The following is a 24,080-nucleotide window of genomic DNA, read 5'->3' as shown; positions in this document are numbered from 1 at the left end:
TAGTCTCTCACCTTTTAAAAGATATTCTGCTTTTCTATTCCTCCTACCAAATTGAATAACCTCAGATGTCCCTGCATTATACTCCATCTGCCACCTTGTTACCCACTCACTTAACCTGTCTATATCCCTTTGCAGCCTCTTTGCATCCTCCCCACAGCTTACTTTCCCACCTAGCTTTGTATCATCAGCAAACTTGGATACATTACACTCGGTCCCCTCATCTAAGTTATTTTCTGCAAATGATATTTAAAAGAAGTACAAGGAGTGAGACTCTCTCATAAAGTTGTTTTCTTCTTAGCAAAGGCAACCCTACAGATCTTCACTTATGGGGGGATTCTTCGCTTTGGTCCTCCCAGCAATACCGGGAGTGTGTGTAAGGAAATTGTGAATTCCGCCCCCCCCTGTGATTTTTCTATCCATTATTGTTCAAGGATCCTCTATGACTCGCCCTGTTCACAAGATGTAGTTGCCTCTCATGATTTTTCTATTTCTTTAAAGACTTAAAAGCTTAGATAGCCCCTGATCATCCTTGGCATCTAAGCAGATCATTTTAGGCTTCTATTTATTGTGGATCTCAAATCAATAGCTTGAAGAAATTCCCATCAGGTTAAGAGTTCCTTTGAGGTAGAGAGGTGTAAAACTGAATTAAGGTGTCCCTGTACACCTTTATATTTTTAGGATGCTGACATGTTTTTTTTTCTGAAAAATGGATGAGGTGGCAGGTTTTAGTCGTCATAATTAATGAACCACTAATGAAATTGTAGAAATGCACATTTTCAAAATGTGCAGTTCCTGAGAATACGATTTCATTTGCAGTATTTTTAAAAAAAATAACAGATCACAAAAGACCCACAGTAATGATCCTGTAACACTTCTCAAGGAGCTAATTACCCACTTAACTGGTATAGTTGTGAGAAAGTTAATTAATTCAACTGTGGAGTGCACAATTGCCGTAGAAAACAGCAAAATGCCAGTAGAGCAAAATAGATTTTACTGACCGGGCGATGTAAGTCCTGGTAACCTCTGTAATGCATTAGGGAAAAAGAATCCCAAATGTAAAGAAAAGAAAGAACTTGCATTTATATAGTGCCTTTCATGACACCTCACAGCCAATGAAGTAATTGTGAAGTGTAGTCACTTGTAGGGAACACAGCAGCCAATTTGCACACAGCAAGCTCCCACAAACAGCGATGTGATAATGACCAGATAATCTGTTTACGTGAAGTTGGTTGAGGGATAAATATTGGCCAGGACACTGGGGAGAACTTCCCAGCTCCTCTTTGAAATAGCGCCATGGGATCTTTTACGTCCACCTGAGAGGGCAGATGAGGCCTCGGTTCAATGTCTTATCCGAAAGATGGCATTTCCAATAGTGGAGCATTCCCTCAGTACTGCACTAGAGTGTCAGCCTGGATTTTATATGGAAAGGAAGCAGCAAGCACGATAGAGATGATGAATTTTGTAGCAACTACAAGAAGGACCTGGCAGGAAATGAGAAAGAAGCTGCAATACTTTAAGGAGAACACAAAGGTAAGGTGTAAGTATTTCTGTATAATATCTGCTTAGGACATATATGTGCGCAATGTAAAATTGTAGTTGTAAGAGATACATGGGAAAATAAAGATGTATTGACAGAGAAAAATTAAGAATGTAACACATAAAGTAGTAGAAGTAAAAATGACAGGATAATACAGATCATATTGTGCATGCCATGATGGGAGAGAAAATGTACTTCAGGAAGGAATTTCTCTGGCTCAAGCCAGCTTTTCTCAATCCCCACTGCTCAAAATAGCATATGTGATGACAATTCAGAATCCAAATGGATAAATGTGCTTATTTGCTGATAATGCCCCATCTGCTCTCTTCACAGACAAAAGAGAACCCAGCTGCTCTCCAGCAGAACCTGAAGAATACCATTTACAAGCACATCTACCATCACCAATCCCTCTACCACTCAGTCCACACAGCCCATTTGTTTAAGGGCAAAACACCCATATAATTGAAACAGGTGGTGGACCCCCAAAATGAGATCCTCTAATGATGTATGAGCATGCTTAGATCTGCAATTAAACGAGAAAATATTGAAAATACACGAGAAAAGACACATTTCTAGTGTAACCCTTCATTAGAACTGAAAATTAGCAAGCTTTTTTTGTAGGGTTGAAAAGAAATGCATGAAGAGGGGAAGAAACAGACGATATTTCATTGGCAGAGATGAAGCTCATGGGTAGAATGGCCTGTCACTGAACCCGTTAACTTCCTTTCTGCGATTGGGTAATCTGTTACACAGAATGTACAACACAGCAACAGGCAATTCAGACCAACTAGGCTGTGCCGGTTTATGCTCCACATGAACCTCCTCCCACACCTCTTCATCTAACTCTATCAGCATAACTGTCTATTCCTTTCTTCCTCGTGTTTATCCAGCTTCCCCTTAAATGCATCTATACTATTCGCCTCAACTACTCCTTGTGGTAGGGAGTTCCACATTCGAACCACTCTCTGGGTAAAGAAGTTTCTCCGGAATTCCCTATTGGATTTATTGGTGACCGTCTTATATTTATGGCCCCTAGTTTTGGACTATCCCACAGGTGGAGACATTTTCTCTACTTTTACCCTAACAAACCCTATGGGCCCGATATTAGCAACCCCTATCGGGTGCGTTCCTGGCGGGGGGGCTCCGAAAATCTGGGATTCCCGTGGCGGGTAGGGAGCCCGGCTCCAACCCGCCCACTTCTGGGTTCCCCACAGACGCGCCGACGTGCGCGCGCAGCCCCCGCATGTGGGAATCCCGCAGGCAATTAAAGCCAGCGGGGTGCCACTTAACAGTATTTATTCTGCTATTTCAGGTCATTAACAGACCTGATTAAGGGAATATTTCAGGAGGGGTGGGATTTTACAAACAACTGGGACTGTTTCCCGTACTGGGGGAAACACTCCCAGTTGAAATGGACGTGTTGCAGCCATCGGCCTGTGGCAGCTGCAAAGGTCCATTTGACAGGTGGGGTGTGGGAGACCCTCACTCATTGCAGGAGGCCACTCTGTCACTTTGGACAAAGTTTGGCCTCCACCACCCTCCTCCTAACAATCAAATTCACAAACTTGCACACTTACCCCGGTCTCCAGACACATGTACCTACCTTGCGGACCCCCTCAGATGTACATCTTCCAGATGGGGGCAGCCATAGCTGCAGTCATGACCTCCTCGGAGGGCGAACAGCATCACCAGCCACGCCGTCCACCTCTGACACGTGAAGCTCCACAACACAGTGCTGTGACACATCCACCTGCACAGCAGGAGGGAGGGCAACCGCAGAGAGAGATGCTTCGCAGAGGGCACTACCCTCGCCACAGGGTCCACAGACCGAGGCTCAGCTTCCTGGACCTATCTGAGCAACAGTGCACACGGAGGCCCAGAGTCACTCGACATGTAGTCGTGGACATCTGCAGCCTCCTTCATGCCGAGCTGCTCCCGGCTGGCCCGAGCACCATCTTCTTACCTGTCGCTGTCAAAGTCACCACTGCCCTCAACAACTTCTCCTCCGCATCCTTCCAAGGTGCCACCGGGGACATCGCCGACGTCTCTCAGTCGTCTGCACAAAAGAGCCCTGCAAATACACCTACACCCACTCTGCAGTGACACAATGGGTGGCATCAGTTGTGGGTCTTCACTGTGATCCTCAGGAAAGGGCATTATTCACAAACCAGACAAGATTCGCAAAGATGTGGCAGTAGTGGTGCCAATATAATATGTGATGTGAGTTGCTCAGAAATTAAATATAAGTAAAAACCATGACAAACCCTCAAACACCCTTGTGCATCCCCTTCATGCTCACGACACGTTTGCCTTACGCTGCCTACTGCACATAATGTGATGCATGCCCTGTGGCTGCAGCACAGGTAGTGGCAGGTTGAGTGAGGCTGACCGTGAAAGAGATGCATGAGAGGGTGAGTATGAGATAGAGCCATGAGATTGTATGAGGATTGGGTTGAGTGGTAGTGGCGGGATGAGTACTGGCGAGGTGAGTAAGTGCAGGTAAGATGAGGATGAGGTTTGAGTGGGTGTGAGGGGTGATGTGACAGAGTAGTGTTGGCAGTGCTGAAGGAGGTGTGGGGTGGGGGCGGTGATGTGGCAGACGGAGTGTAGGGGAATGAGTAAGTGTACTCACTTTGGCTGACCTACTTAGGTCATTGCAGCGCCTCCTGCACTGTATGCAGGTGGGCGATATGTTGGTGGTGCAGGTGACCTCCTCTGCCACCTCGAGCCAGGCCTTCTTGGTGGCAGAGGCAGGCCGCTTCCTCCCGTCCACCGGGGGGAAGATCTCTGTCCTCCCCCTCCTCCTCACCCCATCTATTGATACCTGGAGTGAGGCATCATTAAACTGGGAGCAGCCTTCCCCCTGGGCTGCTCCATGCTGTAATTTTTCCTATTTGTTGCAGCACCTGTCAGTGGAGGACTGCCCCTTTAAATAGAGCTCCTCCAGCTGACAGACCTTACTGCGCATGCGCAGTCCGCCCGATGCGCAGCTCAGCAGCGGGGAACCCGGAAGACCAGGTAAATGGATCCAATTAGGCTGCGATCGCGCGGGGGGCAGACTGATTTCACTGGTAGCGTTACCCACGAGCCCAGTCGCCCCCCCCCCCCCGCCGTGAACCCACAGCCCTCCTAATATCGAGCCCTATAATTATCTTAAAGACCTCTATCAGGTCACCCCTCAGCCCTCTCTTCTAGTTTTGGACTCCCCCACAAGTGGAAACATCTTGTCTACGTCAACCCTATCAAACCCTATTTAATGACCTCTATCGGTCACCCTTCAGCCTTTTCTTTTCTCGAGAGAAGAGTCCCAGCCTGTTCAGCATCTTCTGATAGGTATATCCTCTCAGTTCTGGTCTCATCCTTGTGAATATTTTTTGCACGTTCTGCAGTGCCTCTATATCTTTTTTATAATATAAAGACTTAGTACTCTAAGTGTAGCCTAACCAATGTTCTATACTAGTTTAACATAACTTTTCTGCTTTTCAGTTCCATCCCTCTAGAAATGAACTCCAGTGCTTGGTTTGCTTTTTTTATGGCCTTATTAACCTGAATTGCTACTTTTAGTGATTTGTGTATCTGTACCCCGAGATCCCTTTGCTGCTCTACCCCATTTAGACTCTTATTATCTGAGCATTATGTGGCCTTCTTATTCTTCCTTCCAAAATGTAACACCTCACACTTGTTTTTTCACTTCTCGTTTACATGGCTGATGGATCTGCTGTTTATTCCTAGTATTTTCTATTTTCAGTTTCAGTTTACCAGCATTTGCAATTTTCTTTTTGTTTCTGTGGTCGCTCTGTTTGGGAGGGAGGGCTTAGAAGGCTTATGGTTGTTGTAGGAGATCACAGAACTCATGGCATCATATAATTACAATACAGTGTACAGTGTAGACAAATGTATTTACTTACTCATAATGTATCATTGGCTCTATTTAATAACACTTGAGAGCAGTGCTGATGGAATGCTACATTTTTGGACGTGCTGCTCTTGATATGATGGGGTAGAAATTGGTATCCGTGGCACCAGATTTTCGGGAGTAGAACAGGCACAATGCATACCAATTTAGCAGTGGGTCAGCCCAATCTGCTCCGGCTTTCGGCCCACTGCTAAATTCATCGGTCCCATTTTTTAGGTAGAATTCAAACTGAATGTCGATGAGCAGGTTATTAGTGAGTAGGTGCCACTTGATGGCTTATTGATGACTTCTTCCATCACTTTGGTAATGATTTGGAGGAAACTGATTGGGATGGGGGAAGGGGGGAATAATTGTCTGGTTTAGATTTACCCTGTTTTTTTGGTAGATAGGACATACCTGAGCAATTTTCCACGTTATTGGGAATATGCCAATGTCATAGCTGCACTGGAACTTCTTGGCTGAGGGCGGCAGCTAGTTCTAGTGCACAGGTACTCTGCACAACAGCTAGGATGTTGTCATCCAATGTGTCTGGTGCATTTAGCCATTTGTTAATATCATGTGGAATGTACTGAATGGTAAAGATAGAGGGCCTTCTGTACTTACCGCAACTTGTCAAATGGCTATGCAGCCACCATAAATACCACAACTTTAACCCAGAGAGTACTTAGTACTGCAATATAAGTTCATGACATACAAGGGAAATATGTGAAATCCCAGGCAAGCACTTACACCACAAGTATAGTAACATTTAATGCAGTTAATTCACTTTTAACACATCTTGCCATCTGTCATTATTTTATTGTGCAATAAAGAAAGCATCAGGGGTTAAAATTTCCATGGGGTTTCTCTCTTTCTCCCACCATGATTTTGGTGGAAGAGCGGCAGAAACCCTGGAGAAAAGATGAATAGGGAAATTCTATCTCCAGATATTCAAAAGTAAACCTAGGCTGAATGGCTTATTCCTGTTCCCATGATCCTATGTTCCTATCTAGAAAATATGCAGTTTTCTGCAAAAACTGAATAGATAAAGCAAATAGCAGTCTTGCAGTTGTTCCTAATTCAAATTCATTGTGAAGCTTATATCCATTGCAATTTTATGCAGCATGCGGAATACTACGGTAAACATGCAGACCTTCTTTGGGGTATATTTTAATGCTTACCCCAAGCCTGACTGGTACAAGCATCTAAAGTATTGCTTTAACAAGGCAAATGTCTGCTCAATAAAGCCCTGGCCATCCAAGTTCTGGTTGTAACTGTTCTCTGCTGGGGTACAGGAGTTGTGCAGAATGTTATCAGCCATGATTGCACTGGATAGTTCATATCTCCAAGGAGCCCTCCACCCATTCTTCTTTCCTTTCAAAGAGGTGCATCACTTTTACCTCAGAAAGAAAGCATAATGCCTACCCCATGAATTGAGATGCATTATTTTTTAATGATGGTTGTATATTATTTACATATTGATGGAACAATAACCCTTCCTACTTAGATATGCTATAGAGATATTGGTGAATATGTGAATCTCTCTATGGTACTTCAGGAAGCATCAATTTGGAAGTACTGTTACTACTGCTGGTTTCTTCTGAAGTATACGTAGCTGATCGGTGACAATAGAGAATTTTAGTTACCTCCTTAAGGAGCAATACATAGCAAAGCAGCTGGTTCCTGGGATGTCCCCTGTGAATACCTGGGTGGTCATTGCGGCATAAAAGTTGAGGGCAGTGATGGCCTTTACTGCCACTCATACTGCAGTCTGGTTAATTGACAGGCCCTCCAGATCTTTTTGGACCATATAGTACAGATTCCATACTGAACCTAATTCTCCTTATCATCCAAGGTAGATGACTGTGCTGCCTGACGTAGTATCCGCTGTGATTTATGAAATCTGTACACCTTCTGCACTTTTGGAACTTCTCTCCTGTATTCTACTATGAAACCCACAGCCATGGCTGCTGTACCCTCTGTACTATTCACTTCTATCTCGGCTGTACTAACACCTTCAATTTATTTTCTATTTCCCTAAAGGTGTTATAAAATAATGGGAGAAAGGGCAGTGAAATGTTATTAGAATTAGTACCAGCCCAGGCCTGACAAGCCTAATGGCCTCATGCTGTGCTGTTATTTCTATAATTCTACATGCGTGATGAATGACATTTTGATCAAAGTATCTTGGCCTAAACAGTGAACTAAAAACAGATGGCACTGTTGCAGATTCCTGCACTATAACATGTTCCAGCTTCAGAAAAATGATAGTCAGCAGTGTCCGGATGCTGAAACATAGAGCACGATTTTAACAGTGAAAAATGGGTGGGTTGGCGGCGGAGGGGGGGCATTCAAAATTGCAACCATTTCAGACCAGGCCCCAACCCGCTCATTTCCGGTTTTCACCGGAGCAGAACGAGGGGTGGGCGACCAACCAGCTACCAGAAGGCGGGTCGGGCCTTAAAACCGTGCCAACCGATGCCCCGTGCCAACCTACGCACCCATGGTCACCCGTGCCTCCCATGCCCCTCCCACCCATACAAACAAAGACTTATCTGAAGATTTACCTGAACACATCCTCTCCCTGGCTGGTCTCCTGTCCGACTGAAACCAGCCTGTCAAAATCGTAAGGACGTCTGGGAGACCCGTACTTCCGGGTTTCCCTTCCGCAATTTGACACCCCCGGCCCCTTCCCGCCTCAGGGTCAAAATCATGCCCAGTGACTATGGCATAGGTTGGCATGGGGCATAGGTTGGCAAGGGGATCGTCAGTCATGGGGGGAGGGATCGGGGGTCAGTCACAGTGGGGGGGTGTCGGGATCGGGGGCCATCGCGGAGGTCCGCAATCGTTGGGGGGGGATCAGGGTCAGGGGTCTGCGACCAGGGATCGGGGTGGGGGGGTGGTCTGTGATTGGTGGGGGGGATGGGTTGCTGCAGGTAGGCTTGTTGGGCCTGGGGGAAGCACTCCTGTGCTCCTCAAGGCCTACAAGCTTGGCCAGAAAGGCACCTACCTGTTATTCTCAGGCCTCTCGCCTTCTTTCACGAGGCGTAAAAGAGAAGGCCCGGGAATCCCGGCCCCCCGAGGTTGAAATCGGAAACTGTGGGAAAATGGAGGCCTGAAGCCTCCTTCAAAGGTTTTAAGGCCTGACCCTCCTGGGAGCGGGTTGGTCACTCGTCCCTCGTCCCACCCCGGTGAAAACCGGAAATGGGCGGGTTGGATGCGGGTCTGAAATGGTTGCAATTTTGAATGCCCATCCGCCCCCAACCCACCGGTTTTTCACTGTTAAAATCGTGCCCACTGTGTTTGGAAGCAGCTTATTTGCCTCTGGATATATTTCAGCAGTATGGCAATAGCTCAGACTTGGCTTCAGAGACAGATGTTGAAATATGTTTAGTAAGTACCAGATTTAAATACAGAAAATATGTGGCATGATCTAAAGGTACCCACAAATAGCCCATTAACTGGTGGTGTGTTTTGCATTTTAGTATGTGGCACACTGTGATCAAGGCCATACACTTAATTGATTCAGCTTTTAAAAAATTACCAGGTTTCCTTACTTGCGTCAATTTGCTTGTGCTAGTCTTGTTGATGACTAACTATAGCAAATTCATTCAAAAATGTAATATATTATGTCACATAAATAGGCATGACAGGCAACGTACAAAGTGAAGGTGGGGTGGGCTAAATAATAGAAAGTGAAAGGAATGAAATAACGGAGAAAAATGCTTGTATGAGAACATGTGTAGAACTATCACCGTAGCAAAAGGACTGATGTTATTTTAGTGGTCCTTTATTGTTTTATATTTTTGCTTTTTGCAAAGAGCCCAGAATATCACCAAAACTGTTACAAGAAAATCCCAATGATTTATGTGCAAATGATCATTGCAGCTCTTCTCTTTGCTCTCCTCCTCTCTCACTCCTGATAACTCTGCACATCAGTTCCTTAAAAGGCAGAGCTGTCTTTGCTGGACAGACAAAGGAAGCCTTACCAGAGGTGTGTGCTGGTAAACTTTGTGCTGTTTTAGTAGCTCTCATGCTGTAGCTCTTTCCAACCTGCATCTAAGATCTTTGCAGTTAGGTCAGTGTTGTGTGTCTCTATGGGGAGAAAGTGTGCACCCTGTGTCGGGCTAACAGGAACTCTACTTTATTGGAGTTCTCAGAAGATTGGTTTGCAGAATAGTAAACATGATAATGGGTTTCTACATGAGTCAGACATCCAGGAAAAAAAACAAGATCGTCACCATACTGTCTAAAGAATTTTGTTTATTATTGATTCGTTAAAACCTACATAATATAAAAGAAAGAACAAAGAGTGCACAATAATATTAATTGAATAGTTGAGTATGTGTATTTATAATATTTTCTAATACCAGTAAAATAGACATTCCTTGTATCCTTGTAAATGAAAAAAGTTCAGCGACATCATTACCTTGTTTATCAGTAGATTGTTTTCATTAAATTGTAATTACTGTCTGAAATGTGCCTAATGATGTGCACTATTAATGATCATTACTACATACAATTTTAAACTATCTACCTAATGTCACAAGTAGACTGGTGTGAAATGCTGTTGGAAGGAAATATTCATTACCACCTCTTGGAATGGGAAATGCTTAAAGGCTTTTTTCCAGTAATGAGTTGAGTTCATTAAAATATAATTGCTTCTAATGACAACGATAGTGTCAATAGCGGTTTCTAACCCAAACCCTCACATCCTAAATCTAACCCTAACTTCCTAACCCTAACACTAATCCTAATCTCTAACCACTAACCCTAACCCCTCACCCTAACCATAACCCTAAACCCTAAATCACATGTTATCACTAGTGCGATGCAGGGCTGGCTACGTTGTCAATAGTCAATGTGACATCATTGTTGCTGAGGGTCAGCTGCATTGTCAATAGTCACTTTTGAAAATATTGTATTGGAAATGTGTGTATAGTCTGCACAGTGGCATAGGACATCAGTGTACTAACACATCATAGTGCAGCCATGTAGGATGCAAATTAATTAAGTAACTGATTTCAATCATGGCTCAAGTGGGTGAAGCATCTAACTGAGCCAGGTCCTTCTTAAAAGGGAGGGAATACTGGAGGATGACTTAATCTGGGCTGATCTTCTGGACCTCCTAATGATTAGAGAGCTTCTCTTGTTCATGCAAGTGTGGTAGAGGGGAAGGATGCAATCCAAATGAGAAGAAGAATAGATTAAGCAAAATACATTATACATAGCCAGGAATTTCCTTGGAGTTGTTCCCGCTCTACTGCCATAACTACGCCAAAAAAGAGGCAGAAATCCAATTTACAAACGTGGCATTTCAGTTCAAAATCATTGACAAAATGATAGTCAAAGGAAGGGTGGGGCCGATTAGGGACCAAAAAGGAGATCTTCTTCTGGAGACAGAGGACCTTTGTCTTCACAAAACAAGAGGATGCTGCCAATGTCACAGTAAAGGAGGAGGTACTAAAGAAATTGGATAGGATAAAAATAGATAAAGAGGATGTACTTAAAAGGTTGGCTCAAAGTAGAAAAGTCACCCATTCCGGATGGGATGCATCCTAGGTTACTGAGGGAAGTAAGGGTGGAAATAGCTAAGGCTCTAGACTCAATCTTTCAATCCTCCTTAGATATGGGAGTGGTGTCAGAGAACTTGAGGCTGGCAAATGTTACACGCCTGTTCAAAAAAGGGGAGAGGGATAAACCCAGTTACTACAGACCAGTCAGCCTAACGTCGGTGGTGGAGAAACTTTTAGAGACAATAATCCGGGACAAAATTAATTGTCTCTTGGAAAAACATGGGTTAATAAATGACAGCGAGCATGGATTTGTTAAAGGAAAATAGTGTCTGACAAACTTTATTGAGTTCATTGCTGAAGTAACGAAGAGGGTTGATGAGGGTAGTGTGGTTGATGTTGTGTATCTGGACTTTCAAAAGGCGTTTGATAAAGTACCACATAATAGACTTGTTGGCAAAATTCAAGCCATGGGATTAAAGGGACATTGGCAGTGTGGATACAAAATCGACTAAGGGACAGAAAGCAGAGAGTAGTGGTGAATGGTTGTTTTTCAGACTGGGGGGAAGTATACAGTGATGTCCTCCAGAGGTCAGTATTAGGACCATGCTCTTTTTGACATATTGTAAACAATTTTACAACACCAAGTTATAGTCCAACGATTTTATTTTTAATCCCACAAGCTTTCGGGGGCTTTCCCCTTCCTCAGGCGGTATTAATGACTTGGACTTGGGCATAATTGCAAAGCTTGCAGATGACACGAAACTCAGAAATGTAGTAAATAGTGAGGAGGATAGTAACAGACTTCAGGAGACATAGACAGACTGGTGAAATGGGCATGCACATGGCAGATGAAATTTAATACAGAGAAGTGTGAAGTGATGCCAAATTTGAAGGTAGAATGTTGAGAGGGAATATAAACTAAATGGCACAATTTTAAAGGGGGTACAGGAACAGAGAGATCTGGGGGTTTACGTACACAAATCCTTGAAGGTGGCAGGACACGTTGAAAGCAGAAGGCTGTTAAAAAGGCATATGGGATCCTTGGCTTTATAAATAGAGGCATAGAGTACAAAAGCAAGGAAGTTATGCTAAACCTTTATAAATCACTGGTTAGGCCTCAGCTGGAATATTGTGTCCAATTCTGGGCACCACACTTCAGGAAGGATGTCAAGGCCATGGAGAGGGTGCAGAGGAGATTTACTAGAATGATACTAGGGATGAGGAACTTCAATTGTGTGGAGAGACTGGAGAAGCTGGGGTTGTTCTCCTTAGAGCAAAGAAAGTTAAGGGGAGATTTAACAGAGGTGTTCAAAATTGTGAGGAGTTTTAACAGACTACATATGAAGAAACTGTTTCCAATGGCAGGAGGGTCGGTAACCAGAGGACTCAGATTTAAGGTAATTGTCAAAAGAACCAGAGGGTAGATGAGGAGAATTTTTTTCACGAAGCAGGTTGCTATGATCTAGAATGCACCGCCTGAAAGGGTGGTGGAAGCAGCTTCAATAGTAAATTTCCAAAGGGAATTGGATAAATACTTGAAGGGAAAACTTGCAGGGCTATGGGAAAGAGGGGGGGGGGTTGGACTAATTGGATAGCTCTTCCAAAGAGCCAGCACAGACACGATGGTCCGAATGGCCTCCTGTGCTGTACAATTCTATGATTCAATATAATAGGTTTTGTGTTGAAAACCCTAGGTATTCTGTGGAATACGCATGTCTTGGGCCAGATTTACTAATCATATCCCATTGAACAAAATGGAAATTCATTTTTGGCCATTATACTAGACACATTTATTAGGTAGAAAATATACATTGAGGTCCCCAATAAAAATGCCATTTATGCTAGAGCAAAATAAATATGTGTGGAAGAACATTTGTATTGTCCTTGTGATGTGGTTCTGTATATGTGAAAGTTGTTACAATAGAATGGGAGGAAGTGTTCTGTGTGATGTGCCAGGCTGCAGAGACTCAGAGGGAGTCTGTTAACACACCTGTCAGGTTATTTAAATTAGTCTGTGGGCTAGGGCAGAGCCAGGAACACTGGGTTGTGTTGAATTTAGGCCAGATTTGGCCAGATTCAGACCATTATATATGCATTTTTCCCTTTAAAAAATGATTGTGTGTTTGTGCAAAAAGATAACATCTCACTTTGTCTTTTTAGATGTATCAACTATAGTTTATTTTGGTCACCGGTTGTTCTCATTTCTTTGTTAATCTTGCCAAGAAGCTTCAGGGGATCCTCTTGTAGATCTACATTATTTTTACATGATATTTTGCTACTATTAACATTTTACCTCAGTCCTATTTGTTATTTGTTATTTGTTATATATCCCTGGAGAGTAGGAGGTTTAGGGGTGATCTTATAGAAGTCTATAAAATAATGAGGGGCATAGATAAGGTAGATAGTCAAAATCTTTTCCAAAGGTGGGGGAGTCTATAACGAGGGGACATAGATTTAAGGTGAGAGGGGAGAGATACAAAAGGGTCCAGAGGGGCAATTTTTTCACTCAAAGGGTGGTAAGTGTCTGGAACGAGCTGCCAGAGGCAGTAGTAGAGGCGGGTACAATTTTGTCTTTTAAAAAGCATTTGGACAGTTACATGGGTAAGATGGGTATAGAGGGATATGGGCCAAGTGCAGGCAATTGGGACTAGCTTAGTTGTATAAACTGGGCGACAGGGACATGTTGGGCCGAAGGGCCTGTTTCCATGTTGTAAACTTCTATGATTCTATGATTCTATTCTATAAGAGATTCTAGAATATTACAGTACAAGGGAGTGTTGCATGCTGTGAATGCAAATTAAAGTTTAAATTTAAAATGGGATTTCTTACTGTATAATGGCCTTGTGAGATCAGTGTGCTAACATCAACATGATCTAACTTTTTTGTTGGGACTAGTTTTGGATGTTGTCAGCTACATTATTTGAGGAGAGTATAGTTAAAGAAAATTTATTTTACCAAACTGGGAAGGTTCATGATGACTGTTGAGTAAAAGAATTTTCTTTACCTTTAAACACAGAGCTAAATACACTCCCAGCTTTCATGTTGCTGATATTACTCTCCTCCAGAGTCAAATTTCAGAAAAAAAAGAGAAAAAAAATCAATTAAACTACTAAACACAACAGAATACAAAAAAAAACATAAGTAAATAATGAAAATGCCAGGCTCTGGAATGTCTATACTTCACAAGGATGTAATCTCAGCTCAACAGTACTCATACAGACCTCAGCAGCTCACATAGTATTCCAACAGTAGTGTTGAATCTGAGAAGAATAGTTACACCTCCCTGCATTCGGGAAGGATGGTTAATAACAAAAGAGGTGAGATGTACTAAACCAAAACAGCACAAAGCAGAACATAACTTCAAATGCTGAACTTTCCATACATTTTTTATTTTATGTTTGTTTACTTCCTTTGCTGCCCTCTTATCACTGTACTGCTCTGTCCTGCATACATAGAAGCACAATCTGAAGTGTCAGAAATACTATGACTGGCCAGCAGAAGGTAACGTATGAGTAGTCAACAAATAAAGACAATGCCTTATTTTCACTGTCCTCAGAAAGGAACATAGATGCCCATCCACTAAGCTAGTTCAGAATTGACAGCAAACTCATCCAGCTTAAACAAGAGTTCCATTGGCACACGGCCCTGGATTCATACTCTGAACCCTCTAATGGGGAGCACTGAACTAGCTGGTTTATTCATGTCTTTTGAATCCAGAGTGCATGCAGAATCATAGAATGTTACAGCACAGAAGGAGGCCTTTTGGCCCATCGTGCCTGTGCCTGCTCTATGAAAGAGCTAGCCCAAATAGTCCCACTCCCTTGCTTTTTCCCCATAGTCCTGCAAATTTTCCCCCTTGAAGTATTTATTGAATTCCCTTTTGAAAGTTATTGAATCTGCTTCCATTACCCTTTCAGGCAGTGCATTCCAGATCATAACAACTCTCTGCGTAATTTTTTTGCCCCCATGTTGCCTCTGGTTCTCTGGCCAATTACCTTAAATCTGTGTCCTCTGGTTACCGACCCTTTTGCCACCAGAAAATTTCTCCATATTTACTCTATCAAAATCTTTCATGATTTTGAACACCTCCATTAAATTTCCCCTTAACCTTTTCTGCTCTAAGGAGAACAACCCCAGTCTCTCCATGTAACTGAAGTCTTTCATTCCTGGTACCATTCTAGTAAATCTCCTCTGCACTCTTTCTAAGGCCTGGACATCCTTCCTAAAGTGTGGTGCCCAGAATTGGCCACAATACTCCAGTTAGTGCCGAACCAGTGTTTTAGAAAATTTTAGAATTCTGCCCTCTGTCCCATCAATGTTGGAATTCACAGATCTGTAAATAATGTATTGTCACCAAATGATTAATAACCTTAGGTATGATGCTACTGTTTTAGGTCTGTAGCTGAAGCCACTGAAGTTGATCTCAACATGCGTGTGGGTCTGCATACAGGGAGAGTGCTGTGTGGGGTCCTTGGACTTCGCAAGTGGCAGTATGACGTGTGGTCCAATGATGTTACCCTGGCAAATGTAATGGAAGCTGGTGGTCTGCCTGGGTAAGTGACATTTTCATTTAAAACTTATATACTGAAATTGTAAATAGCTTTAGGGTGAGTAATAGTTCTAGTGGTCGGCTAATGGCAAGATTATTTAGATAAACATTCAGTGTGATTCTTTTCAAGTTCCTGAGCACTTTCATGTTGCTTAATAAATATAGTCTGTGATTACTGTTAGGATTTTTATTCAATCTGAAGTCAATGGAGAAAGTTCTGTCATTTGAATTCTGCCTTTCCTGTCATTCCATTCAACTGTCTTCAGCTTTCATTATTCTTTTTTATTCTTCTCACTTTTTCCATCTTTCTATTTTGTTCACTTTCTTTCCGATAGTGTTACTAACAAATTGATATCAGAATGCACAGAGCACTATGGGGGAAGGTTTCCTCCATACAATGAAATTATAAACATGCTTCTAAAGAACTGATTATGATTTCTCTAAATATTGTATGAAGAAGAAACATTTTTTCCCTCCCCTGTTCCTGGTGTGGCAGAGGGATACCTCCAGAGTTTGGGTGCAGGTTCCATTGTTGTATTGTGGGGTTACAACACTGATAAATGCTCCTGGGGTTTGAACCAGGAATTAACAGATGATTAGGTTTCAAAATGCTTCTTTGAGGACTACTTTGTGCTACCCTGACTTAGACATATTCCGCCATTCCCTCATCGTCACTGGGTCAATATCGTGGAATTCCCTACCTAACCGCCTTGTGGGAAAACTACACCACAAGGACTGTAGTGAATTATGGAGAAAGCCAACCAAAACCTTCTCAGGATATCTGGGAAGGGCAAAAAGCTGGTTTTGCCTCCATCGCCCACATCCTGAGAACAATTTTTTTTTAAATTAGTACATTTGATTTTAATTAAGAACATAGGAACAGGAGTATTTAACCCCTCAAGCCTGTTTCACCATTCAATTAGATCATGGCTAATTTGTCGTCAGCTCCATTTACCTGGCTTTGGTCTATATTTCTTGATAACCTTACCTAACAAAAATCTATCGATCTTGAAAATTTCAATTGATCCAGCCTTTTGGGGGAAAGTGTTCCAGATTTCCACTACCCTTTTGTGTGAAAAAGTGCTTCCTGATTTCACTCCCAAACATCCTAACTCTAATTTTACAATTGTGCCAGCTTGTTCTGGGTCCTCCCACCAAAGGGAATTATTTCTCTGCAGCTATCCTATCACAACCTTTATCATTTTAGACACCTTGGTTAGATCACCCCTGAACCATCTAAACTCAAGGGAATACAAACCAAGTTTATACAACCTGTCCGAGATACAAAGTGGATATCCTAACACTTCCCCACATTGAACTCCATTTGCCACAGTTTTGTCCACTGACTTAATCTGTCTATGTCCCTTTGTAACTTCTTGCTCCCATCTACGCAATTTACTGTGCCTCCTAACTTAGTTGCAAACTTGGATATATAACTCTCTGGTCCTTCATTCAAGTCATTAATATATAGGATGAAAAGCTGAGGCCCTAATATAGATCCCTGGGGAACACCACTTACCACATCCCAGCAATGAGAGAATGTTCCCTTTATCCGTACTCTCTGTCTCCTACCTCCCAGCCAATTTACATTCCCATATCACAATGTTACCGACAATTCTGCGCACTTTTAATTTTTGCTAATAATCTATTGTATGGAACCTTATCAAATACCTTTTGGAAGTCCATATAGACAACATCCATAGACACTCTCCTATCCACCATGTTAGTGACCTCCTCAAAAACTTCAACTATGTTAATGAGACATGACCTACCTTTCACAAATCCATGCTGACTCTTTTTTCATCAGCTCATTCTTGTCCAGGTGCTCAGTCACTCTGTCCCTGATGATAGATTCCAGTAACATCACCACAATTAATGTTAAACTGATGGGCCTGTCGTTACATGGTTTCTTCGTCCCTCCCTTCTTAAATAATGGAGTGACAATTGCAATTTTCCAATTCATATGCACAATTCCTGAATCTAAGTTCCATCTGTGAAAAAAGAGGGGTCATTAGTACAATTTGGATGTTTCAATTTATCATATAAATGTAAAAAACTTTATAATCATAGGAGCCATAAATTTGAAACCTGTTAATCGGAGCACCCTGTCTGAAGCAAAATTGTACCATTCCTCAGATTGCCAATAAGCCGATGATCAGTGTTGATTTCAAGTAGTTTAAGAGTCAATCTGTATTATACCATTAAATGCATCGACTACAAAATAATAGTTGATTTAATTATAAGGTCTCTACTTGCAAATGTGGATCTTAAAAAGATTAGAGCGAACTGAAAGTTAAAAGCCACGGGCTAGATTTTCCATCATTTTAGAGTCAAAAGATTTATAAAAGCAAATATTCCTACTAATTCTTGCTTTATAGACAAATACAAAGTATAAACAAAGGAGAAATGTGAAATCAGTGCTGAAGTTTCTTTTTTTAGCTTGGAGGAAGAAGTTACATTTTTGCCCATCGTTGTGGGAAAGGGAATATTTTTCCGCTTTTTATGTCTGTGTCCATCACTCCTAGGTCAGGAATAGTATGATTCAGATTGAGAATAAATTACCGTCAAATCTGTCTCAACAACGTGCCTTAACTTCAACTCCAGGAGGCAATCTCCCACTTCACCAGCATTCCCAATTGCCACACCAGCCATGCTCAATTCCCCCTTTGAGTAAGATTACCAATTTAGTGCCATTTGGTACAATTTTATATATGCATGTCCACACCCACTAGGAACTGGGATGAAACTGTCTAAACTCATTTCATGGAAGACTCCTAATCCAGCAGAGAGAGGAGACTTTCATTCTAACAGCCTCAGCTAGATGCAAACCTCAATTTCAAAGGTGAAGGGGCAGTGTGCTAACCAACTATAACAACCAGATCCATGGAATTTGTTTTCTTTGTCATTCACTGCATAATGAATTGGACTTACTTTTTCTTGCCTAAAAAATGTCACTTAAACAGCAGCCAGAAAAAAAAATCTGATCAAAACTTGAGCCTTTGAAAGCAGAGAAAGAATGATGTATCAGAGCCAGGGGGAGATGCACAGTGGTGTTATTTGTAAGAAAGTTGCATTGTTTGTTAGTCTGTCAATGTTGGAGAGGAGCAGCTCCATGTAACTGGAATTTCCAGACCTATGTGAAATGTAGACTTTATTTTAGTATGTGGATGATTAATAAATCATAAGTGAGGATGTTGAGGGTGGCTTACAAGTGAATGAGTTGTGGTTGGTGCGATGTTTCTTTCATTAAGTCACTGTTTATGTCGCACATTATAAAGTAATGAAATATTAAATATGAAATGTTGAATAAATTATACCAAATGATGGAATATGTGACACTTTTTCACCATAGATATGTGTAATTACAAAAAAACAAAGGAACCATATAGTCTGTCCACCCACACATGCTGTGCAAAAAATGTCCTAGAGTCTACTGTACTGAAGTGCACTTGATTATGTGCAGTTTCTAAAAGATGACTTTTCCTCATGTGTTAATTTTTTCTCCAATTCTCTATTTCCCTCTCCCCATCCTGTCCAGTATGATTCCCCAAACAGGAGAGTAAGTTGATGACCTATCTGAGAGATGGCTCAGAGTCTTTCAGGACAACTCTCCCTCCAATAAAAACAGAAAATGCTGGAGAAGCTCAGCAAGTCAGGCAGCATCTGTGGAGAAAGAAATAGTTAACGATTCAGGTCAAAGACCTTTCTTCAGAACTGTTAAAGATTTAACAGTTTTCAAGCAAGTACAGAGCCAGGGAAAGGCGGGGAAAGGGAGGGGAGGGGAGGAAAGAACAAAAGGGAAGGTCTGTGATAGGGTAGAGGGCAAGAGTGATTAAATGACAAAAGGGATGATGGTGCAAGGCAAGGAAGGTGGTAATGGGACAAGTAAAGAAAGAAAAGATTGATCTAGAGGAGATATAAATGGCAACAGGAGAAACATAATCAGCAGTTGCAATGCCACAAAAAACATGAGAGCAGTGGTTATGATTTGAAGTTATTGAAATCAGTGTTGAGTCCGGAAGGTTGTAAAGTGCCTAAACAAAAGATGAGGTGCTGTTCCTCGAGCTTCCATTGAGCTTCATAGGTGGCTGAGGGCAGAGAGGTCACAGTGGGAGTGGGACGGGGAATTAAAATGGCAAGCGACCGGCAGGTCAGGGTCATGCTTGCGGACAGAGTGGAGGTGTTCAGCAAAGCGATCACCCAATCTGCGTTTGGTCTCCCCAATGTAGAGGAGACCGCATTGTGTGCAGAGAATACAGAATAATAAATTGAAAGAAGTTAAAGTTAATATTTTTTCCCTTTCTCTCTGCCTCCACTGTTTACATTTGCCTGTTCCATTTTTTGCCCACTTGATATTGGAAGTTCAGAATGTGGTTAATTTTGTATGTGTGTGTGTGCGCGCATGATTGGGGGGGGTGGGTGCGTGGGAGACGGGGAAGAATTTTAAGTGTAAAGTCTTAACTCCAGCAATATATCAAAAAATAATGTAAACATCAATATTGAATTAACCCCTGTGGAGAGCCATCACTTCAGATGTCCCCCATTCCAGAGAGCTGCCTCAATGACATAGTTACAGATGAATCTAGGACCAACCTGGATGAGGATAAGAAGTTGACTGAGCTGGTAATAGTCAGTACCAATAGAATATTGTATCAGTATCCATCTAGTTCGAAGTGCTGATTTCCAAATTTATTTGTGGATCTGCTGAGGACAAACAAAAGGGGGAAAGGAGTAGATGGGAGTAGGTTCTGCATGTGGTGGGGAGAAAACAATATTGTAAATTATCATAACTCCCCCAAGCTACATGTTTACACCTTTTTCTTTTACATTGTACAGATGGGCTGTCCGCTTTGCTTATGTTCTCCTTCAGTAAATTAACAACTAGCCCATGAAAAATGCAGGTTGTCAGCAGTGGAATGCTGTGTCAGATGAGGTGTCAGCTGTCAGTTCGTGGGATACAGGATAAGATGGCCCACAAGCCAGCTTTCAAGGGAGGAGTAAAATGGTGTGGAGGTGGATACGAGGATTGGGATAATAGGAATTAGCCATTTATTTCCCACTTGTAACTATATATTTACCAAAATAAATCTGCAATTGCAATATATTTTGTATAGAATGCCTTCAGTGCATTATCCTAAATAAGTGTGTAACAAAATTGTGACAAGTTAATAACACACTTAAAAGTAAATTGTATTCACCAACTGTTATCCATCATTTTGACAAAGAAATATAGCCCTCAGCTACACAGCAAAACCCTGTTTTATATAGGTGTCACGTGTTTGTCTGCAATACCATAGCTTTTCTAGAATGCTTTGCTATTTTTGACGTGCAGCTATTTTTAGTTTTCAGGAAAAAGTAAGAAGAAAAACCTAAACAAAATCCAACATTTCTAAATGGCTTTGTTGCTGTTCTTGGGTACGTGTAAAGGCTTGGGTTAAATATTGATAGGCTCTATAAGTCTCTGATTACTTGTGGCGACTTCATACTCCCTGGTGAAGATGCCATGTTTGTTTAGGTTCATAATCAATTTAGTGATTGGCTGTAGTGTTATTTTTGTTTAATGTCTTCACTTTGGTTTTAGAAAGGTTCATATAACAAAGACCACCTTGGAGTGCCTCAATGGAGATTATGAAGTTGAACCAGGATATGGGCACGAGAGAAACAGTTTCCTTAAAAAGCATAACATTGAAACCTTCTTCATCGTGCCCTCTCATCGAAGGAAAGTGAGTCAAAAAGTGATCTCTGGATTGACAGTTAAGATTTAAGCCTACAGAAATTTTACATTGAAATGTCAAGCTATGACTGAGATTCCAGATGCTGAATTGTGTTGAATTACAAGAATTAATTAATTAGTACTTAATGGCACATTTACAGGAGCTAATCTATGATTTCTGTCCAAAACGGGCACAAAGTCGGCAGAGCGGACACACCACCTCCCCATTGATGTCAACGTGAAGCCTGAACCATGTTGAGACCCAGGCCTCATTAACACACCGCCAGCGAGTTGCGGGCACCAAGCAGTTGCCCCATTGCAACTTACCAGTTGTAGGAGCGTGAGACATTGTCCGGCTCTCAGGTTGAACAGGTCACCAGATCAGGACTGGGGGGGGAAGTGATCCATGGGGGGCTTCGAACGGGCTGGCAGCATTCCAGAGTTTTTTGGAGGGCCAGAAAGAGCAGTCCTGCTCCTCCTGGGCGCATCAAAAGAAAATGTAAGTTTCCAGGACCATCTTTTGAGCGGCCACCAGTTATCCTTTTAAGGGCACACAGGGTAATTTATTAAAGATGTGGAGATGCCGGTGATGGACTGGGGTTGACAATTGTAAACAATTTTACAACACCAAGTTATAGTCCAGCAATTTTATTTTAAATTCACAAGCTTTCGGAGACTTCCTCCTTCCTCGGAAGGAGGAAGTCTCCGAAAGCTTGTGAATTTAAAATAAAATTGCTGGACTATAACTTGGTGTTGTAAAATTAATTTATTAAAAGCAGGGACCTGATTCTATTCAATCTAATAAAAACAAATATTGTTAGAAACTTTAAATAGGGGTTGTGTAATTATTCTGTTTCATGTCAGAAGTGGGTTTTAGTCCAGCCTAGGTAAAGGGTATGATGGTCTCCTCTCGATAATAGGTAGCAAGGCTAGAAATGAAATGAATTGAAAATCCAGAAAGCTGAGATAACACCAGGCGCAGAAAATTGTCTCTGGAGTTAGGGTGCAGATTCCATTGTTGTATTGTAAGATTACAATGTTGTTACATTCTCACACCATAGAAAGGTTTTGAAGGCAGGTTTAATAGATGATAAAGATTTGAAATGCTTCTTTCAGGAGGATTTAATGCCAACTTTGTATTCTTGATTTTCATTCAGTTTTCATATACGCAGAAATAATTTTGCGATTTTTTTCACTAGTGTAATTTTGGTGTGTGGGCCCAGTACATACTGTTTGTTAAGCAGTAGTAATTTTGTGCCTTAGTATTAATGGAGGATTAGCGCATTTTTGCCAATGCTTATAAACTCGCTTTCGAAAGTATATTTTTGTTTGCAACCTACTTGTTAATTAGTAATTAAGGTGGACCTTGCAAATGTATTCAGGATTTAATTTATTCCAACATTGGATTAATTTCTTCCATTTAAAAGCTGATCTTCAAGTACAGGAGGGAGCCAAAAGAGATTCACTGGTGAGCAGAGTAAAAGATGTTACTTAAAGGAGGAGTCTTTTTGGTGAACTCTGCAGCATGGGCCAGTCAATGCTGGATCACTTGGTGGAAGGGGAGCAGCAACAGCATGAGATGACGGCCCAGATCTGGGAGGTGTGGGACAATAGGATAAGTCACCCAACTGAACTTCAGCAGGGAACAATGCAGAAGGGATTTCTCATTGTCGAGGATGAAATCTCAGGATTATGCAGGCTCCTGGATAAAAATGTGCAGCCACAGAGCAATCTGGATGGTACTTTCAGTCAGTCACATTGACTACCACACTCAATTTTTATGCCATTGTTTGCTTCCTGGCATCATTAAGAGATACAGCTCAGAATAGCCAGTATGCGGTTCACCGTTGTACGACTGAAATCACAAGATGCCCTTTTCTGCCTTGATTTAAAACATATTAAGTACAACAGTAGCATATAGCACCAGTTGGAGAGGTTGATTAAATTTTACCAGTCATGTGGCATCTCCTGAGTACAGGCACCACTGATTGGAGTAACATCACCATTTGTGTACCTGCTGATAGTGCACATCATTTTATCAACAGCAAGGGTGACTACTCCCTCAATATTCAGATGCTATCACCCGTAGAAGATTATACAAGTTGATACTCATTTTCAGGAAAGGGCATACAATGCACACATCTTGAGGAAATCAACAATTTCCTAACTGTTCAAGAAGGAAGACACAATGCAAGGTCGGCTTCTGGGGGACATGGGTTACCCATTAAAAATGTATATGTGACACCTCTACAGAACCCTTAGACCCTGCAGGAAAGGCCTTACAATGACACCCATTTGCAAGGCATTGCATTTACCAACTGAACCATTGGAGAAGCTTTGAGGTTTTTTAACTCTTTATTATATTACTTAACCTTTAAACTGTGATACAAATATATATACCTAATGCAACAAAAATTTATATTCAGTATTGCTTTCGGGTACAAGTCTCTATGACTCAAATTTTGGTGATTGAAGAACATGAACCCTGTGTGTCTGAGAAAAGTCTATGATTCATCCAGAAAATGTACTCTAGCTTTCCTTAGCAGCACAGTAGTCTCCTAAATCCTCTTAAACTGAACATTTCCAAGCTCCTTTCCAGCCTGATCTGCTTCTTTGTCCTTTTGTTGTTTTCCTTCCAGTTGAGCAGTCTGTTTCTAATACTAAGCACAGTTCCCTAGCTCTCCTCTTGAGAAGGCACAGTAATTGAACATCATATTTTCTAAAATACCATTTGAAATGTAAAGGCCAAATAACAAGGGCTCCTTTGAAGCATGAGCAGCCACAGGAAAATTAAGCATTGCCTTGAACCATTTGATCACATTAGAGGTATTGGCCCTGATAACATAGATTTTCAGGTTCTTAAACCTTAG

General features: G+C 41.8%; 1 protein-coding gene across 1 annotated transcript in view; it reads left to right on the top strand.

Moving 5' to 3' along the window:
- The window catches only part of LOC137342003 (adenylate cyclase type 1-like), a 259,297-nt gene that overhangs the window by 132,527 nt on the left and 102,690 nt on the right, over positions 1–24,080 (top strand). Inside the window, exons 6-7 of the mRNA XM_068005581.1 lie at positions 15,343–15,501; positions 21,079–21,220. Of these exons, the coding sequence (XP_067861682.1) occupies positions 15,343–15,501; positions 21,079–21,220 (301 nt within the window). The remainder of the gene's footprint in view (positions 1–15,342; positions 15,502–21,078; positions 21,221–24,080) is intronic.

This window comes from Heptranchias perlo, chromosome 2 (assembly GCF_035084215.1).
Source record: "Heptranchias perlo isolate sHepPer1 chromosome 2, sHepPer1.hap1, whole genome shotgun sequence".
Classification (NCBI taxonomy): domain Eukaryota; kingdom Metazoa; phylum Chordata; class Chondrichthyes; order Hexanchiformes; family Hexanchidae; genus Heptranchias; species Heptranchias perlo.
Note: the sequence above shows the minus strand (reverse complement) of the source record. Positions and strands in the feature narration are given on the sequence as shown.